The sequence below is a fragment of the Garra rufa genome, chromosome 4 (genome assembly GCF_049309525.1).
Source record: "Garra rufa chromosome 4, GarRuf1.0, whole genome shotgun sequence".
NCBI classification, from domain to species: domain Eukaryota; kingdom Metazoa; phylum Chordata; class Actinopteri; order Cypriniformes; family Cyprinidae; genus Garra; species Garra rufa.
In genome coordinates this window covers 54085575-54110926 of record NC_133364.1, presented here as the reverse complement: position 1 = coordinate 54110926, position 25352 = coordinate 54085575, and the positions used below count along the sequence as shown (strand labels likewise).

Below are 25352 nucleotides of genomic sequence, written 5' to 3'. Positions count from 1 at the left end.
CATGAAATTCTAAGCATGTTATCTGCCTCGAAAAGACAGGAATGTAATTTTAAAGTTTGACACGTTGCCATGGCAACAGCATTTGATTTATCATCGACCCCTTTACATATTCCTATCGGCCGTGTTTTGACATGATTTTGATGAAATTTAAAGAAAATCGAGTAAAATTAAGAGGCTGATTTCAAAGCATTTTGAAAATGACACGTTTCCTGCTGCCAGTTGGTGGCGCTATAACTTTGACTCATAATAGTCACATTTATGGAATCGGCATCATACAAGGAACAAACTGGTGAAGTTTCATCAGAATCAGGCAATGTGTGCAACAGTTATTAGACACTTCCTGTTTCTCATTTCTCGCCATAACTTTGTCGCCTTGCCACGGCCAAACCGTTCGAGATATCAAAAATCTCCTCGCAATTTAGCGTCCCCAATGTCTTGAGATCATGCTGACCGAGTTTGGTGACAATCCCATGGAATTCCTGGGAGGAGTACGTTAAATTCCAGAGCATGCGCTTTTTAAACAGCCCTAAATATCTCACTTCCTGTTGCGTGGAGCCCATGACATAGAGTACAAAAGTTGTTCAGCTCGATGAGTTCTATATGTGTACCGAGTTTCATATGAGTACGTGCAAGTATGTGTGCGCAGTACATCAAGTTTTCAAACTGTGTTCCAGGGGGCGCTGTAGAGGCCCTGAACCACGCCCGGGTCCCAGCCTCTGTGGCGTCCGGACGACGGCAGATTCCGACGTGTGTGCAAATTTTCAAGAGTTTTTGAGTATGTTAAGGCCCCCAAAAGTGCCCCAACGGTTGAAAAAAAAAAAAACAAATAAGAATCCTTAGAAGAACAATAGGGCCTTCGCCCTTTTGGGCTCGGGCCCTAATTATAGTTTATTAATAAGTTAATAAGTTATTAACAGTGCTTTGAAAATCATTATTGATGGTTAATGAATAGTTTATCACTCTCGACCAATAGGTGGCGCTGTTACCAAATTGATGTAGTATGGTCAGTGTGAGGTGACAATGGTACATACAAAATTTGATGCAAATATGTTAGACGGTGGGCCGAGTGGAGATTTCGTGTTTTCAAACGATCTGTGGTGAGGGATAACCCAGTTTTTTATATGTAACCGCTACGCTTTTCAACAAAGTAAATAAAAATTGTTGCCACTCACACACTTTGTCCATTACTATAATATCGATAACTTTCTCCAGGTTATTTTCCCGGCGAATAGAGCAAGCAACTACGTGCGGGGTCCGACCTGCATGACGTATTTGATGCCTTCATCCAATAGCGTGCATGGAAAGTGTCGGTGTTGGTGACGCGTTTCTGAACACACAGGCGCGCTTCGCGCCCAGGATTTAAGATTGTGTTATTTAAGATGAGAAATATTTTACCTAATTTTGCTACATATTCAGTTTGACACAAAATGAGTACGTAGAGGTAACGTTATCCATTTGTACCATTTTTATTTTATGTAATCACCTTTTGTCATACGAGGTCCTGTCATTTCTTTGTAATCTTTAATAAATACATCCTTCTGATTTAACACATTTGACAATGGTATTGCTTGGAAACGAGACAGACAATACTCTTTTTCCCGCCCATGTTTACTTGGAAGCAATGGCAAAACATGAAGTGCTGTATGCATATATTTGAGGGAAGTGGTGGACCCACCATTCCCTTCACAGACATAAGTTGGGAGAAATGTATTAAATCAGTGTTTCTGTGGAAAGACCTTGAGGGCAGAGAAGGTATCATTGCAGAAGAGGCAGTACAGGAATACAAGTTACAAAGCCATGAACCTACAAACCAGTTAGTCAAACCAGCTAACACTGGCTACCACAGGGAGTGCTACAGCCATTTCACAAATATCACAAAGATAAAACGAGCACAAAGGAGAAGAGAGAAGGCAGTATTAGTTGAAGAAACTGCAAAGGAAGGTTGGTATTATATTGTATAGACAGGCGGTGCAGTATTAGACATACAGTACAGGTCTAAAGTTTGGAAACATAACTATTTTTAATGTTTTTGAAAGAAGTTTCTTCTGCTCATCAAGCCTGCATTTATTTGTAAAAAAAAAAAAAAAAATACAGAAAAAATGTTACATTGTTATATATTATTAATATTACAATTTAAAATGATTGATTTTCAATTTATTATACTTTAAATTATTTCTGTGATTTAAAGCTGAATTTTTAGGATCATTATCACATGATCATTTAGAAATCATTCTAATATGATTCATTATCAAAGTTGGGAACAGTTCTGCTGCTATAAAATCAATACTTTTATTCAGCAAGGATGTGTTCAATTGATAAAAAGTGATACTAAAGATTTATATTATTAGAATTTTTTTTATTTATTATTTTGAATAAATGCAGTTCTTTTTAATCTTTTATTCATCAAATATATTAGGCAGCAGAACTGTTTCCAACACTCATAATAAATCAGAATATTATAATGTTTTGTAAAGGATCATGTGATAGACTGGATGTCACATGTGACACTGAAGACAGTGTAATGAGTAATGATGTAATACAGAGTAATGATGCTGAAAATTCAGCTTTGCATCACAGAAATAACTTTTTAAAGTATATTCAAATAGAAAACTATTCTAATAATATTTCACACTATTACTGTTTTTTCTGTATTTTTGATCAAATATATGCAGGCTTGATGAGCAGAAGAGACTTCTTTCAAAAACATTAAAAATAGTAATGTTTCCAAACTTTTGACCTGTACTGTACAGTGCAGTATGGACAGTAGTATACAGTTAAGATAGTATGGTTTACAATAATATAAATTAAATATATTATATATAAGAGCAAAATAGATATACAGTATGAACAACATATACAGATATGTGCAGTGTAGTTGCAGTAACAATATAAGATTAGTACAAAAAACTACACGAAATTTGTTGGCAAACTTTTACATTGGCTTGAAAAGGCCTAGCCCGAGAATATGATAGTAAATATTAAATAGATATTAAATATGATATTCTACAACGGCTATGGCTACTACTAGTTCGCCAACTGAAACGTTACCCTACTAAAACGACACTAACGAGACGCTTACACGCGTTTGAACAACACAGTGTACAAAACAAACATTTTATATAGATATCATATTCTAATTAAATGATTACTTCCAATCACACAAAGAATGTCCTTGACGATGATCAATGCGCTGCTGCTGCTGCTGGTGTCTGATAGCTAAATCATTCGTGTAACAGCTGTTCGAAATAAACTACATCTGATTGGTTAATAATAATCCCGTGTCAATATCTTGCCGCGCTATTGGCTCAACTGATATAGTAGGCAACCGCGTTTGCCTGCATATTTACGGGTCGCGAATTATGATTTCGTGGAAAATGTGCAATAAATGGGAGTGGTAACACTTTTCATATCGTTAAGAATAAAACAACTGTCCCAACTTTACAAATCCAGGTTCTCCCTCCATGGGGATCATCCATTTCGAAAAGTAAAGCAGATACGGACCCTCGGCCCACCGTCTATGTGAAAGTATTGCAGAGATACGGCCTCAGATGCAGTTTAGCATCTTTTCAGCAAATTTATTGATGCGTTAAACGAAAACCGCTTTGTATGTCGACACAAAATCCATAACTATTTGTCAGTGTGGTCTGAAGATGATCCAAATCAAATTTGGTGAAAATCTGATCAACAGTCTATGTGAAGTTTGAAAAAGTAGGTTTTCAACATTAATCAAAATGGCGGACAGGAAGTTCATCCAATTATTGCATAATTGGTATCAATGTTCTCTGCATGACTCAAGGAATATATTGAGATCTTTTGTTACAACAGGCCAATTTAATCACGTTTTTAGCATTTTTAAAATTTATTTCGTATAACGTTTGGCCACAAGGTGGCCCCCAAACCTTTTGAGTACGGTCAGGACATTGTGCCGAAGACACATACCGAGTTGAGTACTGATACGCAAATGTGTTCTTAAAATATAGTATTCAAATAAAAACAAACAACTAAAGAAAAAACAACTACATTTTTTACTTTTAGACTTCATTTGACTCAGCATGAGCCAAGAATTCAGAGAAAAAAAAATATTTCTGGGCTTTACGGTTCAAAGTTACTGGCATAAACATTAGTGAAACTTTGGACAAGTGGTGGCACTAGAGAGTTTGAGTTAGAGACTCCTATCTTGCTAAGGTTAATGTTGGGACTGTCCTCTATCTGTGTGCTAAATTTCAAACCTTTCCACAAGCAGTTCAATGGGCTGACATACACTCATAGTGGAAGAAAAAAAATTGAATAATAATGAGAACACCAACGGATACAATACAGTGTTGTAGCACTTCTGGTGCTTGGACCCGTAAAAAACAAGTGTTGTGTACATACCAAACACAAACTGGAGGGTGAATTATGTTTGTTTTCTGCAGCAACACAGAGTGAACCTGCAATAATATACTGAGAAGAGAGAAAAGGGCAAATATTGAGGCTTTTGTTGGAATATGTACAGATGGTACTCAACCAGAATAAACTTTTTCCTGTCATGTGTATCATTAGATTGTTGTGCTTAAGACACTTGCTTGATTGCATTCCCTATAGCGTCAGAAGATGCAGTGTCTCATTCCACATCTCAGGGAATCATGGTTAGATTTATAAACTGAGACATTTTACTGCACCTTATCTCTGCCTTTGAAAAGTAAGCACACTTTAAGCACTACTGTCACGATAATATTTGACTGTAAAAGTAGTCAAATAGTTGGAACAATTATTCCAATAATTATTGTTATTATTACTATTGCCACTAATTTAATCATTATTTTATATTCATTTATAAAGGAATACTACAGTCCCAGCATTACTGAGCAATGCTGACAACCTGTTGATTTTGCGAGTGTCATTGAGTGATTGAGTTGTATTTACTTTGTGTCGGTACACATGGCGGTAATAGACATTTTTGGTTGACTACCTACTGTAGCTCGTATTATAGAAGACAGAACACTAAACTGTATAATTTCTTACGATGAGAGATCCCCAATAAGGAATCCCACTATAGGCAAAGATGGATGCTGCATGAACAGTCGACACAATGCCAAACAGGAGAGTCATCAGACCAATCATTATCTGGACAGTCTGTGTAGGACAAGAAAAACAAAACAAAAGAGTCTTTTATAAAGTAAAACAGTTTTAAATGGACTTATTATTGCTCTAGGGAAAAAAACCTACAAGTGTGTAATTTTTAAATTACATGTTTGTTGTATTATGTTACATACATAATTCATATACTGATTTGCGTAAATGCAAAATTTACACTTTACTTCAGATTTTTTTAAAGCTTGCTCCTAAAACACTGTACATTTCAAATAACAAACCTTATGTTTGTGTCTTTATTGTCTTTACTCCTTCTTTAGAATTTATTCATGCACTAATAAAAAAACAATGATGTGAGATAATAAAAAATGTCTCACCCCGAGAGCTTTTGGTTGGCCTGTCAGAAATGCCTGAAGTCCATAAAGAGGTGAAACTCCCGCCAGCTGTTGTACATAAACGGGCACAGGAGCATTTGGCGCAGTCCCAGCTGCTGTTGTTTGTATTGGTGGTTGCAGCTGGATGACAAAAGAATTCATGGGTACGGCAGTCGACATTCTCGTTTCAGGATCTGAAATTGACCTGTACAAAATCATCGCAAATCAGAACATTTAAAGGATATGATTATATAACAGATTGTCTAAGTAGAAAAATAAAAACCTAAAACCTAGGGAATACACCGTATAACAAACAGCTCATGTTTTAACCGATTGATATAAATTACATTGAAGGCATTTAGGGCATTTTAAAAAAGCAGACATAATCCAAAAATAATCACTTAAAGGAAGTTAGATGTAGTGTAAGTATATTAATTTATTGTTTACCAGGGAAAATCCACTCTTCAGCTGGTTTTCACGCTTTGCTCTGAAGTTCTGTTCACTCTTCTGAAATAAGCAAGTGCAAACTGTTTGTCATTGTAATTGCTGGTACTTTTTCACAGAATGAAAGGGGAAGCAGGTTGAGTCCAGGCGAATATGAAAAATGTCAAAGTTGGCCTTGTCATGAGATAATAAGAAGTTAAACCCACAAAAAACAATAAAAAGAGAAGTTTTTATAAATGTGTAATTTGCATGCTGGATTGGAAACCAGGTGAAATTACCATGCTACTTAAAAGTGTATTAAATCTGAAATCATTAGCATTAATTGTCCTCTTTTCAAATGAATTTCAATCAAATAGCTTTGTGTTGTGAATGCTTATTAAAAACAAAGAATGTACACTTTGCTGGTTTGATACAGCTTCTGAAAAAAAATACCATTCTACTAATGTGCTTTCAATTTCCATACGTTGCTAAAAGTTACTTTTTCATAGCTGTTAGTATATATAGGTGTTGGTCATATAATTAGAATATCTTCAAAAAGTTGATTAATTCCATTCAAGAAGTGAAACTTGTATGATGTATACATTCATTCCACACAGACTAATATATTTCAAGTGTCTATTTCTTTTAATTTTGATGATTATAACTGACAACTAATGAAAACCCCAATTCAGTATCTCAGAAAATAAGAATATTACTTAAGACCAATACAAAGAAAGGATTTTTAGAAATCTTTGCCAACTGAAAAGTATGAACATGAAAAGTATGAGCATGTACAGCACTCAATACTTAGTTGGGGCTCGTTTTGCCTGAATTACTGCAGCAATGCGGCGTGGCATGGAGTCGATCAGTCTGTGGCACTGCTCAGGTGTTATGAGAGCCCAGGTTGCTCTGATAGTGGCCTTCAGCTCTTCTGCATTGTTGGGTCTGGCATATTGCATCTTCCTCTTTACAATACCCCACAGATTTTCTATGGGGTTGAGGTCAGGAGAGTTTGCTGGCCAATTAAGAACAGGGATACCATGGTCCTTAAACCAAGTACTGGTAGCTTTGACACTGTGTGCAGGTGCCAAGTCCTGTTGGAAAATGAAATCTGCATCTCCATAAAGTTGGTCAGCAGCAGGAAGCATGAAGTGCTCTAAAACGTCCTGGTATACAACTGCGTTGACCTTGGACCTCAGAAAACACAGTGGACCAACACCAGCAGATGACATGGCACCCCAAACCATCACTGACTGTGGAAACTTTACACTGGCCCTTAAGCAACGTGGATTCTGTGCCTCTCTTCTCTTTCTCCAGACTCTGGGACCCTGATTTCCAAAGGAAATGCAAAATTTACTTTCATCAGAGAACATAACTTTGGACCACTCAGCAGCAGTCCAGTCCTTTTTGTCTGTAGCCCAGGCGAGACACTTCTGACGCTGTCTGTTGTTCAAGAGTGGCTTGACACAAGGAATGCGACAGCTGAAACCCATGTCTTGCATACGTCTGTGCGTAGTGTCTTCAATACTTAACATTTTCACAATATTCTAATTTTCTGAGATACTGAATTGGGATTTTCATTAGTTGTCAGTTATAATCAGTGTTGGGGAGTAACTAGTTACATGTAACGGAATTACGTAATTTAATTACAAAATAAATGTAATTGTAATTAGTTACAGTTACTGAGAAAACATGTGTAATTAAATTACAGTTACTTCTGAAAAATGCCAGTGATTACAAACGGGATTACATCTGAATTTTTTCACACTCACCCCCTCTTACAGATCTAATTGACTTCTTTCATAAATTGCAATTAAATTGACTTCTCTAAATTAAGACAATGTTTCAGGAGTTTAGAACACAGAATAGGACACATGCTTATTCGATAACCATTTTATTTCCTATTTGGGTTTATAAATAGAAACTTTATTTTTTAAGATTGTTTTTTCCAAGGCTAGATGCTTGTGTTTCCTGTCATAAAACATTTAATTTCAAACCCAGTATCACAGCTATTAAAGTGCCCCTATTATGCCATTTTAAAGGTAGTTAATATTGTTGTATTAGTCTCTTAAAACAGGTTTACATGTATGCAAGTTCAAAAAACACTTTAGTTTTCTCCAAAATTAGATTTAATTTTACCCCGTTTCTAAATGACTCGTAAACGACTCGTGTGAAGCAGTTCGAAGAATCAGTCTCTCTAAACCCCTCCTTTCCGTGAGCCCTCACTGCTGTGATTGGTCAGATGATGCAGTCCTTCATGATTGGTCTACGGCTTCAGCGCAAAACGAAACGCCCATTGCCATAACTGAATGACAGCTGTGGAGACATGTCAATACAGAGAAAAGATAGCCTCGATTTTACCGTATCAATTCGAGCCGGAGTCTGACGATGAAACGGTTGAAGTGGCACATCGACAAGAAACTGTTTTGCAAGCACGACTGGAGCAGGACGTTTCTCAGTGGGTGTCATATGTTACCTGTTAAAAGTGCTTGCAATTTGCTTTTGTAAGTGAACCGGCACACCTCTACGTTGTGAACTTCAACATTGTATAATGCATAACACTGCGTTAAGCCATCGTTTATCATTATCATTACTTAAACTAATAAGGCAGACAGACAGTCAAGCTGCATCAATCACAATTTTTAGACTACATTGCACTCACAGCTGAACAACAGAACTACAGAAACAGAAAGTTACAGCTACAGAAAGTTAGCCGGTTACCAAGACATGTGCGGGGTTCTTACACACCATAACGTACACAAAGACAGACATATTTTAAACGATCGCTAGAAAATACAATCATCAATTATTAATCATACTTTCACGAGTTCCCACTTACATATAATTAGCTGGAGTATGTAAGCATGTTTGGCGTGCTGTCCGGGGAAGGGCTCCGAGCTCGGGAATGGCCCGAACCTAGAGTACCCCCCCCCTATGTATATGTGTAGAAGGAACTCGGAGTGAGGAGATGGGGTGGTGGAGGGATGCTGATAATCCGTCAAATGGGTAGAGGTGAGTCGGCTGTATTTATGCATGATGTAGATTGGCTTGAGTGAGTTCCAGCTGTGTTAATTAGGCTAAGTATCTGACGTGCTCCTCCCGAACTTTGCTTTAAGAAGCATCATTTCACGAGTTCCCACTTACATATAATTAGCTGGAGTATGTAAGCATGTTTGGCGTGCTGTCCGGGGAAGGGCTCCGAGCTCGGGAATGGCCCGAACCTAGAGTACCCCCCAATAAGCAATGTAGGACAGCCGCCAGCAGAGGACCCCCCAAAGCGCTGAGATCTGGCGGGGGCCGTTGTTTGGGAGAAGATGTTTGGTTAGCTGGCCGGGGGAGCCTTTCGTACTCTGATGGGAGAGGTTTTTGTATCAGGTCGAAAGGCTCTACCGGCTGCTTGTATGGATTACGGGATTTAGGGCGTCCGGTCGGGAGAGCTCAACCGATACTCAACGGGATGCGCACAGCATTGGAACGGCTGAGCCCTACCGGCCGAAGGAGGAGCAGCGTGGTTGGGGCCCGATCAGGAGAACCCGGGTTGCCTTGGCCGGAGCAGCTTACGATGTTGGCATTAGGGCTCTACTGGTCGATCGGCCCCTATTGGTGCTGACCGAGAGGACCCATGAAGCCTCCGATGGGAGATCAAGACTCAGAACGTCAGACGAGTGGGTCTTCTTGGTTTGGCAGGTAAAAAGGTTTTGGGACGCCTGGTGCGGGCGACTCTCGCGACATACGATGGGAGACCAATGCAAACGGCATCGCATGGATAAGTCTCGCTTGCAGGCGCCAAGTAAGTAACCCGACCGGGAGAACTCTGCCGACGTCCGACGGGAGACCAAGGCTCGCGACATCGGACGGGTATGCCTCGCCGGCTGTGGTGTCGAAAAGGTTAGGTGTCCGACCTGGGGGCCCCTGCGCATCCGACGGGAGACCAATGCTCACGGCATCGGACGGGTGGGCCCCGCAGGACGTGGGACGGAAAGGTAAGTTGTGGTCGGGGGCTCCTTGGGTGTCTGACGGGAGGCCAATGCTCACGGCATCAGACGGGAATACCTCGGCGACCGTAGTGAGGAAAAGGTCAGGGATGGAAAGTTTTTTATTTTTTTTTTTTTGGTAGTTGAAGGAAAACATTTACGAGCGGAAAGGCTCTCGCAGGGTCTGACGCGAGTTTAATACTCGCGGCTTCAGACAGGTACGTTTTGCCGGTAGTTGAGAGTCGAAAGAGAAACATTTGCACCACCGGGACGCTCTAGCAGCATCTGACAGGGAGTTCGATACTCAATTTGAGTTGTCTAAAAAGGGGTAGATGCTTTGAGGATGACTTTACGTAAAATGTTTGCCAAATCCAAAAGCCGCTTCTGATAACGTCAGAAAATCTTGGTGCTGCTTGCATCTGAAAGTTAGGTATATGACATAGGCTTCTTGTGTTAACGTACCCTAAATAAGTGCCATGGTTCTGGATGGATGGCATAGCTTTAAAAGCTGAGGTGACGTCGACTTTTGCCAGTGTGAAGACCCATGATTTAATGAATTGGTTGCACGATCAATGTCCTACTAATGTGAGAGAATTCGTGAAGAGGATTTTTTTTTTTTTTTAGGCGACAATCCTTGGAAACAGGGAGTTATGCGGAGCTGACAGATAGACTAGAGGGCATTTCGTACCCAAGAATTATGCTAGTAGCCACTTCGATTGGCTAATGTGAAACCCTCATTTAATTCATGCCACCTACGGGGGAAATGCTGGTTATTTGTGAAATGACTGAATGTAATGATAAATTCGGAAGAGTGCCAGCTTTGATGTCCGCATCCAAGGATTTGCAATTCCAACATGTCTGTTGTAAAGAAATGGCCAAATATTAAAGATTAAGTGGTAATTTCAATTGAATGTGATTTAGTCAAACGAAAATTAAATTGCACGGTGACATGTAAAAACAATCGTCAGCTCATTGGTGCTCTACGGTCTGCTACAGGAGGCCACTGAAAAGAAAAAACGGTTATTAGTAGTTGCAGGAAAAAGGCTGAGATTTGTGGGCCTGTGTTGCAAGCAGAGGCAGCCTCACGCTGGCTTGATCTGTGGGCCACGGGATGGGAGTCCTGAAGAACCCGTGTAGCCTGCATTGCTAGCAGAGGCAGCATCACGGTAGTGTTTGCTACAGGAGCTGGAGGCCGCGTCATTCCATAGACTTACATTCATATGTGAATGGATAAGACTGGAAGCACGATCTTGCACGAGAAATTGCTGCATTCTTAAGTTCAAGCTTTGTGAACTTAGAATAAAAACACATTTAAAACCGCGTGCTGTGGGAAGGTGGGGCGGGTAGATTGTATGTTGCAGTATGGTAGTGTTACCAATTGGACAAATTGTTACCAGATTTTGCAACTTCTCAGATTACCTTAGCGACGTCTTTTCCAAAGCACATAGCAACATATTTAGTAGGGCTGGGTAAAAAATATTGATTCTCCGATTTTAATCGATCTTCAGTTGAATGCAACTATATCCATTCGGGAAATCCCCGAATCTATTCTTAATGCACGTGCTTCACGTAAGAGGATATGAATATTCACCTCTCATCCTGAAGGTGTCACTAGTGTTCCTGCTGAGAGAGTTTTCTCAACCGCTGGTGATCTAATCACAGCGCAAAGGAGCTGCCTTAGATCAGATCAGAACATGTTGATCAGCTGCTTCTTTTGCAGAAAAATGATTAGGCTCTAATTAAGAACTGTTAGTTTTATGGACAGTTAGAATGTTTTGTATAAGCAGACAAAGGCTTTATGATGGGCCTGTTTTGAGTGTTTTGAATTTAGAAAAAAGTTTTATTTCTTAAACATGTTTGAAGTTCTTAATAGATTTCACTGTTGCACATTTACAGTCTTTTTTATTTTTTTACAGTAATGTGCATTTTGCAGTTTGTTTACATGGTGTACAATGGATGCACATATTTATGACTTCTTGTTACAGTGTTCATTTAAAATAAAAGTCGTTTAAAATAACAACTGTGTGCACCCTATTATTAATGTAGATGTGTATTTCAGTAATAAACTTAAGTAGGAGAGTTTCAGTTACCAACATTTATATCAAAATATGGATCACATGTCTGCAAAACTAACATTTTAAATGAAATAGATATCAAAACGAATCGAAACCATAAAAATAAGAATCGAATCGCCAAATTGGTGACAATACCCAGCCCTAATATTTAGTGAAATATCCTATAATTGTAAAAAATTTAGCAACTTCAGGCATGCTTTGAAAATAAGATGCTAAAAAGACATTTTCCTCTTAACCATGCAAAGTAATAAGTGTTGAAAAGCTAGCCTAGTGGCACATCCGCTAGAGACTTGGAGAGAGGTGCTTGCAATATGCACATCACGAGTGCTTAGTTGCACTTGCTCTGTTTATTTATTTATTTATTTTTATTTTAATATTTATTTATAGTCATTTAGGCAAACACTTATTTCTCGAAAATCGATCTTTTGTCAGATTATGAGTGGAATGTGTAATTTAAAATTAAAAATAAAAATAATATTAATTCAGAAACTGAGTAATTTGTTGTGTTTTACGGAGTTTCTTCAATCCTAGGTACAAAAATTACATTGACATCATTTTATGTCACAACATCGTTTAAAAGCCTTTAGCAAAAAATGACCTACCTTTGCAACTGTTTCTAAAATTTATTTGCAACATGACCTGTGTCTCTAGCGGAGACGTCTTCAGGCTATAGTGTCTGCTACGAGAGCTGCATTCGATGCTGTGGCCGGGAGAGCCACGTTAAATGGTTGAGCCAAAGCGGGCAGTGAGTGGCTTTGGTGCGATGAGCTCTGGGGCGCGGCCCAGGCTCGTTGAAGGCCTGCCGGTGAGACCCAGTGCACGAGCCGGGTCTAATGCGGGGCGGTGGTGGTATCGAACGAGGGGAGTACGGGGCTTTGCGAGTTTGCTGGAAATATTGGCTGCCCTGCTGGAGTGGATTTAAGAGTGAGGTTGGCTGATTGAAGGGAAACGAATAACTAAGATCGTACGGATTCACTTTGTTTATCCTCCGCGAGGACGGTGCGTCGGAATTGATCAGCGTTTGCCTCAGGCATTAAAAACGATCCACTTTCCGATCGGAGGAATTGTTGGCCCGGCCGGATGACAAGAGGATGCCGGGGAAGAAGTTTGGAAGTGACGCCGGTGGGGGCGAGATTACATTTTAAGGGCTTTGGTGAGAGCGTGCGTGGCTGGTCAAGCAGAGACCGCGATGAATCCTGTAAATCCTGGGAAAGATCTGTGATGTCATGGCAAAAGGTGCAAACCGAATGCTGATAATCCGTCAAATGGGTAGAGGTGAGTCGGCTGTATTTATGCATGATGTAGATTGGCTTGAGTGAGTTCCAGCTGTGTTAATTAGGCTAAGTATCTGACGTGCTCCTCCCGAACTTTGCTTTAAGAAGCATCATTACAGGTAGAAGTTCAGAGGAGCAAGCCGGTCCAAATAAACTGGGCACTGATCCATTTTTTTAAACCAAGCGTTTGGTGAATCTCGCGTTGTAACGTTACTCCCCGAGATTGGAAAAGCAGTCATCAGTAAAATGACGCGAACACAACCCAAGACTGGAATTGTACTGCTGAGGTGTTGTTGAAAAAATTAATGTTAACCACTCATTCTTTGTAGATTACTCTTTCGGAAGGACATATAAAACAAATTTACTCTCACAGCGCAGGATACAGCGTCTTCTTGACATGATGTAATCCACGTGAAAATTGTACTGTTTGTGGGCGGGCAAGTTGTTCGCGACATAGAACGTGGGCGGACATTACGCAAATGTGTAGCTCGTGACGTGTGGCCGTAACAGAAAAAGATTTTAATTGCTGACGACTCGTTTAGGTTCTTTTTTTTGATAGACAAAAACTTCATTTATAGTGCACTGTCGGCGTCACAACTTTGCAGATAGTTTATGTTCACATACAGCTACATGACACACTACATGAAATATCATATTTGAAAAGGCATAATAGGGGCACTTTAAACTATTTCTTATGATGTTATATATGTTATCATCTTGTTATGACATATAGAGCAACTGTGCTCAGGGTGATCCTAGTTTGATTCCTGTCTCGAGGTCATTTGCCGATCCCGCTCCACTCTCTACTCCCAGCTCTTTCCTGTCATCTCTCTACTGTACTGTCCTATCACAATAAAAGGCATAAAAAGAGCCCCCCCCCCCCCCCCCAAAAAAAAAAAAAAAGTCTGATTTTGTGCTGGCTGTGCTTTAAATTAAATTATTACACGGTACTGTGGAATGCTAGCCTAGAAATCTAGACGCACCCTAGCGGCAGCAAAAATTATTTTGCAGCCAGGTGGGTCTAGACACTCTCAATAGACCTTCTAGCTGCAAAAACCCAAATTGGGTCAGGCCAATCACAACGCGTATAGAGTAGGCGGGGCGGGCTTAACATATGACGACAGAGTTGCGACGGCTGGCACTTGAAAAACAAAGAATGGCGGCTGCAGCTGTCGAACAGCGGTCTTTCGAATCGGCTTTGGCCGCGACTCTGGAGGACTTGGAGTTAAGTTTTTCTTTAAGAAACGAGCAAAGAACGGCACTTAAGTCATTTTTAAAAAAGGAAGATGTGTTTGGAGTTTTGCCGACTGGATACGGAAAAAGTGACTACGTCACCTTCTTCGTTGCTCTGATTGGTTGAAGCGCTATCCTATTGCGTGCATAGGGATTTTGAGAGACAACCGTTTATCCCGCCCCTCGGAGTAAGCCGCGTCTATGGAGAGTTTCCAGACTAAACATCTTGATGTAAGTCTGGCTCGCCAGGCTAGTGGAATGCTTGATTCTGATTAGCCAGACACGAAATTCAGGGCAACTTAAGTCAGTGCTATATGCTTGATAATTTTTCTTGGTGGTAGCTTTGTGTTTGGTTAGCTAATAAATTATTAAAGCTTAATTCAATATTATGTGGACAATTTATTAATTCTGTCATCCTGGTATCGTGGACTCACTCTATTCTTTCATACAAACGCAGCTTGCTTTGAGTTACTAGTGATTAATGTATCACAGTCCACTGAAAGTCATAAACATTTAACTTCAGCTGATCTCTTTCTCCTTCACTCTATTTTTAGTAAAGTGTTATTGCAATTCATGAAAGAAAATTAATTAAACAAAAGTTAAGACTCAAAGGGCTCAACTATAGCACTACCCATAATGGTGACTTCAATTGAAAAGTTTTAAAAGTCTTTTATTCCAGTTGATTTCACCTGTTTGACTTCTCCTGTTACCTCTTCTCTTTTCTCTGTTCTTGTTGTTCCTCCTGCAGTGATTCTGCTTGTTAACAGCAGGTGTTCATTACTAATGATGCATCACTAATGCTTCACTCTGTAGAACAGTAGTTCTCCATTTAACAAGGTTAGATGCCTGAACTAGGTAAGTGCCCTAATAAATCTGTACTTAGTTTTTCTTTTTGGTAACAACATTTTCATGGTTACATTTTTTTCTTTTTACAGCTCTCACCTCTGACAGTGAAGTGCCAGGGACTCAAACAAAAAGGGAATGACGTAATTCTCATTTGTTAAGCATACCTACATTCATTCAGAATAGACAACTAATGCTTACAGTATGCAGCTGTTTTGTACACATGATTACACATAGAGTTTTGGGGTATTGAAACTCGGAAAAATAGCTAAAAGAAAAAGATTTCATACAAACCAATAAGTGCATTGACTTTCTCTGAGTCTACTTGCTGTTTCTGCGACCCACTCCCAGTCAGACTAGATGATCCCAGAACATCTCTCCCAAACAGCAATACAGCAAGTTCCTGTGTGAAGAGGGACATCCTGCTGCGGTTGAGTCGTCTAAATCAGCTTTTGCTGACTTGAACAGCATTGTTGCCCAGTGAAACCTGTGCCCACCAAACCAAAAAATCTACATAAATATACAAATTATGAACTACAAAGAAATCGTGGTAAAGAGACTGTAGTAGGTACAAAATGGAAATTTTATAAGAAAAAAGTACCAGGTCCATATTTCTGTAATAGATTGGTGTGATTTCTATACTTACCTGTACTTTTAAGTAAAAGTTTCCTATTAAAGTTAAAAAGTACCTTTAAAAGTATCTTAAAGTCAAGGTATAGTTAGAATTGTTGCATAATTCCAAATAAATACATTATGATCCACAAATAAATGTAAAGCGATTGACAAAAACCAAGCACATTCACAAAATAAATAGAATGAGATCCACAAATAAATCTTAGAGTTCCACAAACATGAATTATATTCACAAGTAAAAAAAAAATAGAATTGCAAAAAAACAAAAACATACAAATATTTTTTTTTATAATACAAGCACAACTTTGCCCGGATTTTATATGTGAATCGCGTACTGTGCATTTGTAGATCGCTGAGCGTACACTGTAAAACCCGATAAGTTCAGAGTACTCAAAACTTTTGTGGAAACTGATTACCTAAGATTTTTAAAGTAAACATACTTAAAAATTACAATTACACTAAACTTAAATATTTTACTTTCCTTTTTTTAAATTTTAAGTACCGTGTACTTAAAACTTAAGTGTAGCATTTGTAAAGTTTATGTTTTCAATTCTTATTGTTTTTATTTAAATACAACTTAAATAAAATATTTTATTCAAGAAATACACTTCTGAATAATGCATAGCCTGATAAATATTTTAGTTCAAAATACTAAAAAGCAACACACACAGAACTGTTGACATATAATTAAAGGGTTTTTATTTACTATTACATTCTTTATCTATTTTGTACAACTGTTTATATAAATCTCTGTAAACATGTAACAATAAATCAAATTAGAAACTGTTAAAACAATGATTAGAATTTTTTACAGCCATGGCCATTATTTTGCAACATGGCAAATCAAAATAAATAAAATAAATAAAATAAATAAAGTTCCTTCCTTTAGTGCAGAAGACAACGTACCAAATGCAAAAATGCTTTAAACTACATTTCCTACTAAAAGTAACACAAAGGCCTCAGGAAACATGGGGATGTCACTCAGCATAAACTCATACTTGACCAGGCAGGCCTTTTCAGTTTACACTGAATTGGCCCAAATTTAAAAACTAGACAAGAACATACATAGAGAATTTGCAAAAGTAGAATGAAATAAAGTTGAATATACAGTACAGACCAAAAGTTTGGACACACCTCCTCATTCAAAGAGTTTTCTTTATTTTGATGAAACTTTGCTGGAAGTATGGCCTGGGTCTCTACATGAATTCAAGCATTGAGAACATTGTTTGTGTACACAGAGTTTACTAAAAAGAAAGGTTTTGAACAACTCACTTTCACTGTTTGAGTTTCCTCTCGCGGCCGTCTTGCCAGTCAAGAAGTGTCCATCTCCGAATGCCAATTATAATAACCATTAGGTAAAAAAACATTGAATAATACTTTATGTCTGAGACTACCTCTTGAAGCTCATCAAGAGAATGCCAAGAGTGTGCAAAGCAGTAATCAAAGCAAAAGGTGGCTACTTTAAAGAACCTAGAATATGACATATTTTCAGTTGTTTCACACTTTTTTGTTATGTACTGTATATAATTCCACATGTGTTAATTCATAGTTTCGATGCCTTCAGTGTGAATCTACAATTTTCATAGTCATGGAAATAAAGAAAACTCTTTGAATGAGAAGGTGTGTCCAAACTTTTGGTCTGTACTGTATATTGTTATGGTAATTTGTTAATGAAGCAAAGACTAAAAAACCCTGGTAAGCACAAAAATGTATCCTGTTTTGTGAGTGCACTGAATACTTACATTCCATGTCTTAAAAAACTGTGGGCCATCTTCACATAAGTGTACTGCTAGGGCACGAAGAGCTACAGTGCACTTTATGTTGATATTTTTTATTATTATTATTATATCCTTTATTTAACCAGGAGAAGCCCATTGAGATTAAAAATCTCTTTTGCAAGGGAGACCTGGCCAAGATAGGCAGCTAAGTTACATCACAACAATACATACATACAAAGACAAAATAAAAACAAATAAATAAAGAAAGAAACAGTTTGAAGGCCAATTTTTACAATGAAATCTCAGTTAAAAACAACTCGAAACATCTCATTTTTGACTTAAAAACACTCAAAGGAATCAATTTACTAAGTTTTAAGTTATTCTGCGGCAAATTCCATGTGAAGGGTGCAGCAGGAGCTTATGTGCAGAATAAATAAATATCTATGCACATCCTTGAAAGACAAGCAAAAATAACAATGAACAAGCAAGCAAAGTTATTCTGGGTTCGATACTAGAGTTGTAGTCTTTGACTTAAACTCACCTCACGATCATAAATCCTGAGCATGTCACACAGCATCTCAGAGACTTTGCCAGTATGTGACACTTTTTGCCTGTACATCTATACATGAAAACAAAGAATAACAGCATTTTAGTTTTCATGATTATAATAGATAAGGTCTGGCAAATGCTACAGAGTCGACCGATGAGGCCAAAGCCAATGCACGTTTCAGTCATTGTTTTGTACAATTTGTAACGTTACATTGCTTTGTAAACTCTGAAAACATGTTATTCTACTTCACTCAGATGCAAACTTGATCTGTACAAAATTAGATATATATTCAATTTAGGTTTTTACGTGTGAAGCTGCTAAAAAAATATCCAAAGTAAATGAAAGAAGAATACTTACCAAGTTCACAGACTCTGCATCCACTTCTTTAGCCTACAAGGCAAAAAATATGTAAATGTTAATACGAGCTTCCCAGTGTCTCTACCATACCTAGTTTTCATAACTCTTATTAACTATTATTTACAATATATTTCTAACTTTGCTAACATTAGCCTTAATGTAGTGGATAAAAGTTACAGCTAGCCGCAAGTTCATTAACAGCTGAAGGCAAGCATAAATTCGCATTTTCCAGAACAGATCGCTTAACAAAAACAGAATAAAAAAATATGAATTCCCAGACAGCAAGCAGCGTTGGCCCAGATCCGGTTACGAGATTTTTGGTTTCTGAGATATATGGTTTCTGTGGGCGGAGCATACATGCATATTAATGAGAAATGACCAGACATGCGCGAATGATCGTGAAACTGAAAATATCAGCTCTGCTAATCTCAGAATGTTTAACGATTTTTTTCATAAACCTAACAGACCTTTGTCTAATCTATGAACATGTCTAAATTAAATGTGTTTACCTTGTTAATGCAGTTACAAAAGTTTCATTAGTATGTTCTTTTTTCGTGTGAGGTCATCCACAACTAAATGAGAATGACAGGCTTCCACTTCATGCAACTTTATACGCAAACTTCATCTGCATCCAGTATTGATTTCAGTTCGTAGCGGTAGGTAGATTTCTACATTGCAATGCTTAAACTGAGACTTTATTGTTGTTATTCTTTGTTAATTACATCACTGCCTGTAACATCTTAAACAGAACAGAAAAAAAGCCATGCACATTATGCACTATAAAGGTCCTTGGCACCCTGGACAAATGAAGACTTCCTCTAAACTGGGCCTGCTCATGCAGTCCCAGTGGTACCAACCACTGCAGCTGTTGCATTCAATCTGAGAGAGATTAAGATTATGGATTAATAAACACTTAAATAGCAGTTCCATATACAGCAATGAAATCATGCCCCCAGTTAAACATACCCAAGTGTCCACTTTGTCATCTGTATAAGGATATTTATTGCCACAGGCCATGCATAAATCACTCAGGTCTTCTATGGGAGGGAGGGCAAAATATTAATAATTTTTTTTTTTTTTTAAAAACACATGATATTATACATAATCATGACGTGCAGCATTTCATCCAATTTTAAGAATTTACCAGATTCATTTAGGAGGTTCTGGCCGATGTCCTCACGCATAACCACAATGTCGTCAGGATCACTTGGGAAACTGAGGTTTCCTCCTGTTAAAATGGCTTCTGCAAACTAAGAAAAAAAAGGGAAAAGAAGAGGGAGAGAAAACACTATGATAATAAGATGGCAGAAAAACTGCTTACTTTAATAACAGCTACATACTTTGCACACAAACACTCCACATGAATTGCCGTCTTTCTGTAAACTGTGTGGTAACGTCCCACATTTCCATTCAGTGCCCTGAAATCCCTTGTGGTCCATGAAATCCCTTTGGGAAAAAAAGAGTGTAAAAACTACATAAAAATAAAATAAAAAAAAAACCCACACAAACACCCCAATAACAACAACAACAACAACAACAACAAAAACACCATCATCATAATCATCATCAAGAGCTTCATTACACAATTATTGATTCCCACCTCACAGCCTTACAGCAGTGAGCCAACTTCTTGCTTCCCCCACCAAGGGAGTTCATATAGACAATCCTTCCTTGTTGAGGATATATCAACTACAAAGAGACTTAAAATTTTACAAATGTACAAGGTACAGGGGAAAAAAAGGAGAGAAGTCAGGGAATTGAGCAAACCAGGAGTGTCCAGTGGTGAGCATCATTTACAGACCCCAGAAGCAAATCATATTTATGCATATCTGTCTATATGGGCATACAAGTGATTACAAGATCAATACACAATGAATAAATAAACTCATGGTATTCATTTTATCTGGATTGGTAAACAGTTTTACCCTTTTCATTAAACAGGCTTTGCCATTCCACATTTTTGTCATTTCAAAAGAATCAATGACAAGTGCATTGCCTGCATATCTTTTTGCAAGACAAGCAAGGTATGCATTGATGACCTGCAACGGAAAAATTTAAATAAACAAGATAGCCACAGTTTTACCACAGTGTGTTAATGTCAGTATTATGATGCTCAAATGGAAACAACCAACCTCACTTTCAAGCTCCTCTCCAGGCCTGAGGCGCTCAAGATCCATAGAAAAGAGCTTGTATGGGCAAATGATGCAGGGTAAATTGTGTAACTAGCAAAGTAACAGGATGGGCGAGATGGGGTTGAACAGGTGGGCAAAAGACAGTGACTGGGTTAAAACGGGAACTGAAGGCGCAGTGGCAGGTAAGGATGTTGTGACATATGTGACTTTGGGAGCTTTTGCTGGTGGTTCTTCTTTGAAGTGCACTAAGTGATCAAGGTTTACTTTGGGGTAGATTTTGCCATTGTCATCAGCGAGATCAATGCTTTTGTCCTTTACATTTAAAACGGTGTATGGGCCGACATAATCTGGGTCAAGCTTGCCTCCCTTTCGCTGCTGACTCCTTATATTTTGCCGCAACACTCTGTCTCCAACCTGCAGGACCCTGGGCTTTTCTTGCAGCTTTCTTTTTTTAATTTTAGAATGAACCTGTGCCATATTTTCTTTGACAACCTGGTAAAGGCGGTCCTGTCGTTTCACACATTCAGAAATGCACTCCTCGGCTACCAGTTCCTCAATACTTTCATTGATCTAAGAATAAGAATTGCAGAAAACAAATTAGTTTAAATAATGTACTGACCTCATATTTGTCTGGTACCTCACATGGATACCTAGCCTCATGTCCAAAAAGTAAAAAATAAGGCGAAAACTTTGTAGTAAGTTGTTTTTTGGTTCTCAAGCCAAACATTGTGGCCTCCAAATAATCTGCCCACAAGCTTGGCTTCCTTTCCACTAGCTTGCTCAAAGTTCTGTATAAGGAGAAGAAAAAAAAAAAACATTATGGACCTGTAAATCAATAACCAACTGTATTATAACTGAAAACACACACACCACAACAATAACAACTACAATATATATATATATATATATATATATATATATATATATATATATATATATATATATATATATATATAGATGGTATATATATATATATATAACCAATTCAGAGGTTATATATATATATATATATATATATATATATATATATATATATAACCTCTGAATTGTGCCATTAAGCTTCTCAACCAAACCATTTGTCTGTGGATGGTATGGTGCACATAAGCTCCTGCTGATGCCCAGTGTTTGGCACACCTCTAGATTGATCTGTATATACACACAAAGTTTTATTTTAGGTGAGCAGGAATTTCATTAAATAAGAAAAAAGCTCTTTCAAGAATATGTTAAGAATTAGAATGGGACACACACACACACACACACACACACACTGTTTTGGTTAATTCCATTTTACTGTTACAATCTTTATGTGTGACGTCATAATAACAAATGCACACTGTGAAAGCAAGATATTCAGTGTTAGTACTATTTGTCATGTGATCTCAACACTTCTGTTGAATGTCTCCACATTTCTACACTCCTGTGACATTATTCATAAATACAATTCATTTTTAGCTTTGAGAATAAAAACCAACCTGTTTGTTCCTCAGTATCTTCATGTTTGACTCTGAATGCCTCTTCAATCTTCACGTCTTTATTCTCCTCTTTAATAAATGCCATCTTTGTTTGTTCCTCAGTATCTTCATGTTTGATGAATGTTTCTTCAATCTTCATGTCTTCAATCTCCTCTTTAATAAATGCCATTTTATAATATTGTGTCACATGGATCTCTGTTGATCCTCCAGGAGTTTTTTTTTTTTTTTTGTGTATCTGAACACTTGTCCTGTTTAAGATGAGAATAATTAATAGAAAGAAATATGCATGCAAACTAAATCTCTGTGCGTCTCAATCAGCCCGTAGTTCAGTAGTAAGACAGAGGTAATAGACTTGACAAATTACACAGAACGTTCATATTTAGGTAGACTATTTTTTATTTACATTTGGTATTTAATTATTCGTTCATATCTAAATAACACTTGAATGAAATCATTCTTGGTTGTGATTCACTCGTTTGTGTTTTTTGTTGTCGTTTGTAGTCCGCGTGCCGCTGAATCGAGTCACTGAATCATTTCACAAATTATATTTGATTCAAATGATTCGGATTCTCAGTTTCTCTCATCACTTCTTATCATCACACGATTGATTCATGATATAGAGAGCGAACTGAGACGCACTTCTCTGTTACTAAAGGCTAACGCTAAGTATCTAAATCACTAAACAAAACATTGCAACGTTACATTTAACAATACTGCATTTATTTTACATAGCTTGAAAAAACGCTTTAATTGATGTAACAGTTTGCATTATATAAAAACACAAAACTAGAAACCTTTTTAGATGAATCACAACAGATGAGGAGCACTGCGCGTCTGAAACACGTCACATCATCAGACCAAAATAAAAGTCCCATTCGTGCACTGCTCTCTAGAATCACAAACACATCATAGAAATGTTGTATATAGAATCGAGTGTCGAACCCATGATGATGCGTTTCTAAAGTTATTAACATTGTAAATCTAGGAATACTTTTGTCTATTTATTTTCTTTCATTTAATGTACATTTAAAACTCTATACTTTCTCTTTTTATACTTTCCATTAAATTCACATAAAACTAGTTAATGCTGCTGTGTAACTGTTACAAAGAGGGTGTGATGGCAAATTTGATCTATCACTCTTTTGACTATTGTAATCAATCTCTTGCTATTTTGTTTGTTTTTGTATTTACATTTACATTTATTCATTTAGCAGACGCTTTTATCCAAAGCGACTCTTAATTGGGTATTTATTCCTCTTTTGGACAGTCATTGAAACACTGTCACTTTTTCTTTCGCTATTGGGGCAAATGAGGACACAAAAACATATTTGTGGCAGTTTCCATTTACCACTAAAGAAGTTTACAAAACTATGACTATTTAATTTTCTGAGAACCCCGTAAATGTAAAAAAGGATCTATATACAGTCCCATTATAAAAAAAGTTTATGTAAATTTCTGCATACATTTTGGATAAAGAAAGACAGACAAGAGAGACGCATGAGTAAAAAGCCATGTGGTATTCTACATTTTTTTTTCATATAAAAACAGCTGAAATTATATCATGTTTATTAGCAACACCGTGAGAGTGATAATGTGATATCTGTCTTTGATCTCGCTTTGAGATGCGCCTCGACTGAAATATAGGTGAGAGTAGGCCGCTGAAATGAGGGAAGGAGTGAAATAAGTGCAGTCAAGACTGGTTCATATTAGATCACCTGTAATAAATCAGCTGGATTATCTGGATTATTCTGTAAACAGCTGTGTTCTTGTGATGGGCTGGTTATACCAGTGTTTCCCTACTCCAGTCCTCAGCCCACCGCATATTTTGTATCTGGAGTTGGGAAATGCTGGGTTATACAGTAAGATACTTGGATGTAATCTTCAGGTGTTTTGTAGAGAGAGAGTCTGTGGATGTTGTTTCTGGGAGATTGAGTGGAGTGGGATGTTTGGTGTGGAGATATCAGTCTCATATAAGAGCATCAGCAGGAAAGGAGAGGGTGATGAATGTGTTTGGGCGTAATGATCAATCCTGGAGTTTGTTCTGCTCTCCCTCTAGATACTCATTTGTTCATAATAACAGACGGGCTGAACTGGCTGTAGTGTCCAGCAGGCCTGGACTGACCATAGGGCATACCGGGCAATGCCCACCGGGCCGACGCACATTTTTGGGTTGGGGCTGTCAGTTATATATATATATATATATATATATATATATATTTATTTAAGTTTATTAGGCCAATTTATTTATTACTGTAATGGTAGAGTATCTGAGATACGAATCTTATGAGTCTTAAAGGACATTGAGCTAGTCCAATGAAATCTCAGGCCACGCCCTGCTTCCCTTCTGGCCAGCCCTCATCTCCCCTTGACAAAATCTGCTATTTGAGTTCTACCGGAGTTTGAGATAAGTCCGAAATATGAAGGGTACGAAACCCCTGCGATCACGGACAGGTATTTCATGATAGCCTACTTTATATGAACCAGGGATGTAGCCTACTGGTCATCGGGAGCACAGGATATTCCCGGTGAGCCGATCACCGAAGCGAGGGAGACCTCCCCCATATTAGGCACTATTTTAAAATTATAGCGCATTCAAAACCGCAAATAGCCGAAAAGTGTGAAGCAGTGGGATCAGTCACCCGCACAGAGCTGATGAACGCGCGCTGCGCTTCTGCCACGATGTACAGCGATAAACAGCGCAAGTTACTTGATCCGTTCAGATAACACACAGAATTGTGTTATACAGTCATGTGATATGAGAACATTAAAGGGGCTATATGCAATTTTCTGAAATTTAAACTCACGACTGACACCTGTGGCCAAAAGAACGGAACTGCTCTTTCTTTCTGCTCGCTCTTGCAGCGCTCGTACGTACACACTTCACAAGTCATCCGCTGCAAAGAAATAGGATAGAGACTAGGTGCACCCACTGTGAACTGACAAGGTGTCAGTATGCTCATCAGGAGATGTTTGAGTCATAAATGGTCAAATAAAAAGGCTATTGTTACTTTTATTTTGGGTAAAAAGTTGCATATAGCCCCTTTAAAGGATCTGTAAGTTCTGCCGTGCTGGCTGAAATGATGAAGTAAAGTGGAAAACGACAATAAATAATTACCTGTCAAAACAAAATTATTACAAATTTCATAGTTTTATTACTATTTATTTAAAAAACCATATAACTAAGGTTTTCTTGTGACCACCGTCTTACTAATACTAATATT

General features: G+C 38.0%; 1 protein-coding gene across 2 annotated transcripts in view; it reads right to left on the bottom strand.

The window, feature by feature from the left end:
• LOC141333322 (membrane-spanning 4-domains subfamily A member 8-like) overlaps positions 1-21440 on the bottom strand; it is a 37837-nt gene extending 16397 nt beyond the window's left edge. The window contains exons 1-11 of one of the 2 annotated variants that reach the window (XM_073838302.1): positions 20128-21440; positions 19868-19973; positions 19672-19777; positions 19494-19564; positions 18528-19406; positions 18162-18239; positions 15564-15756; positions 5895-5954; positions 5451-5652; positions 5005-5115; positions 4375-4443 (exon numbers count right to left, since the gene is read on the bottom strand). In XM_073838302.1, the coding sequence (XP_073694403.1) occupies positions 4375-4443; positions 5005-5115; positions 5451-5627 (357 nt within the window). In that variant the 5' untranslated portion in view covers positions 5628-5652; positions 5895-5954; positions 15564-15756; ... (4 more) ...; positions 19868-19973; positions 20128-21440. Of the gene's footprint in view, positions 1-4374; positions 4444-5004; positions 5116-5450; positions 5653-5894; positions 5955-15563; positions 15757-18161; positions 18240-18527; positions 19565-19671; positions 19778-19867; positions 19974-20127 lie in introns of both variants that reach the window. The other variant, XM_073838303.1, reaches the window with a different exon arrangement.
• Between the last annotated feature and the right edge of the window lie 3912 nt (positions 21441-25352).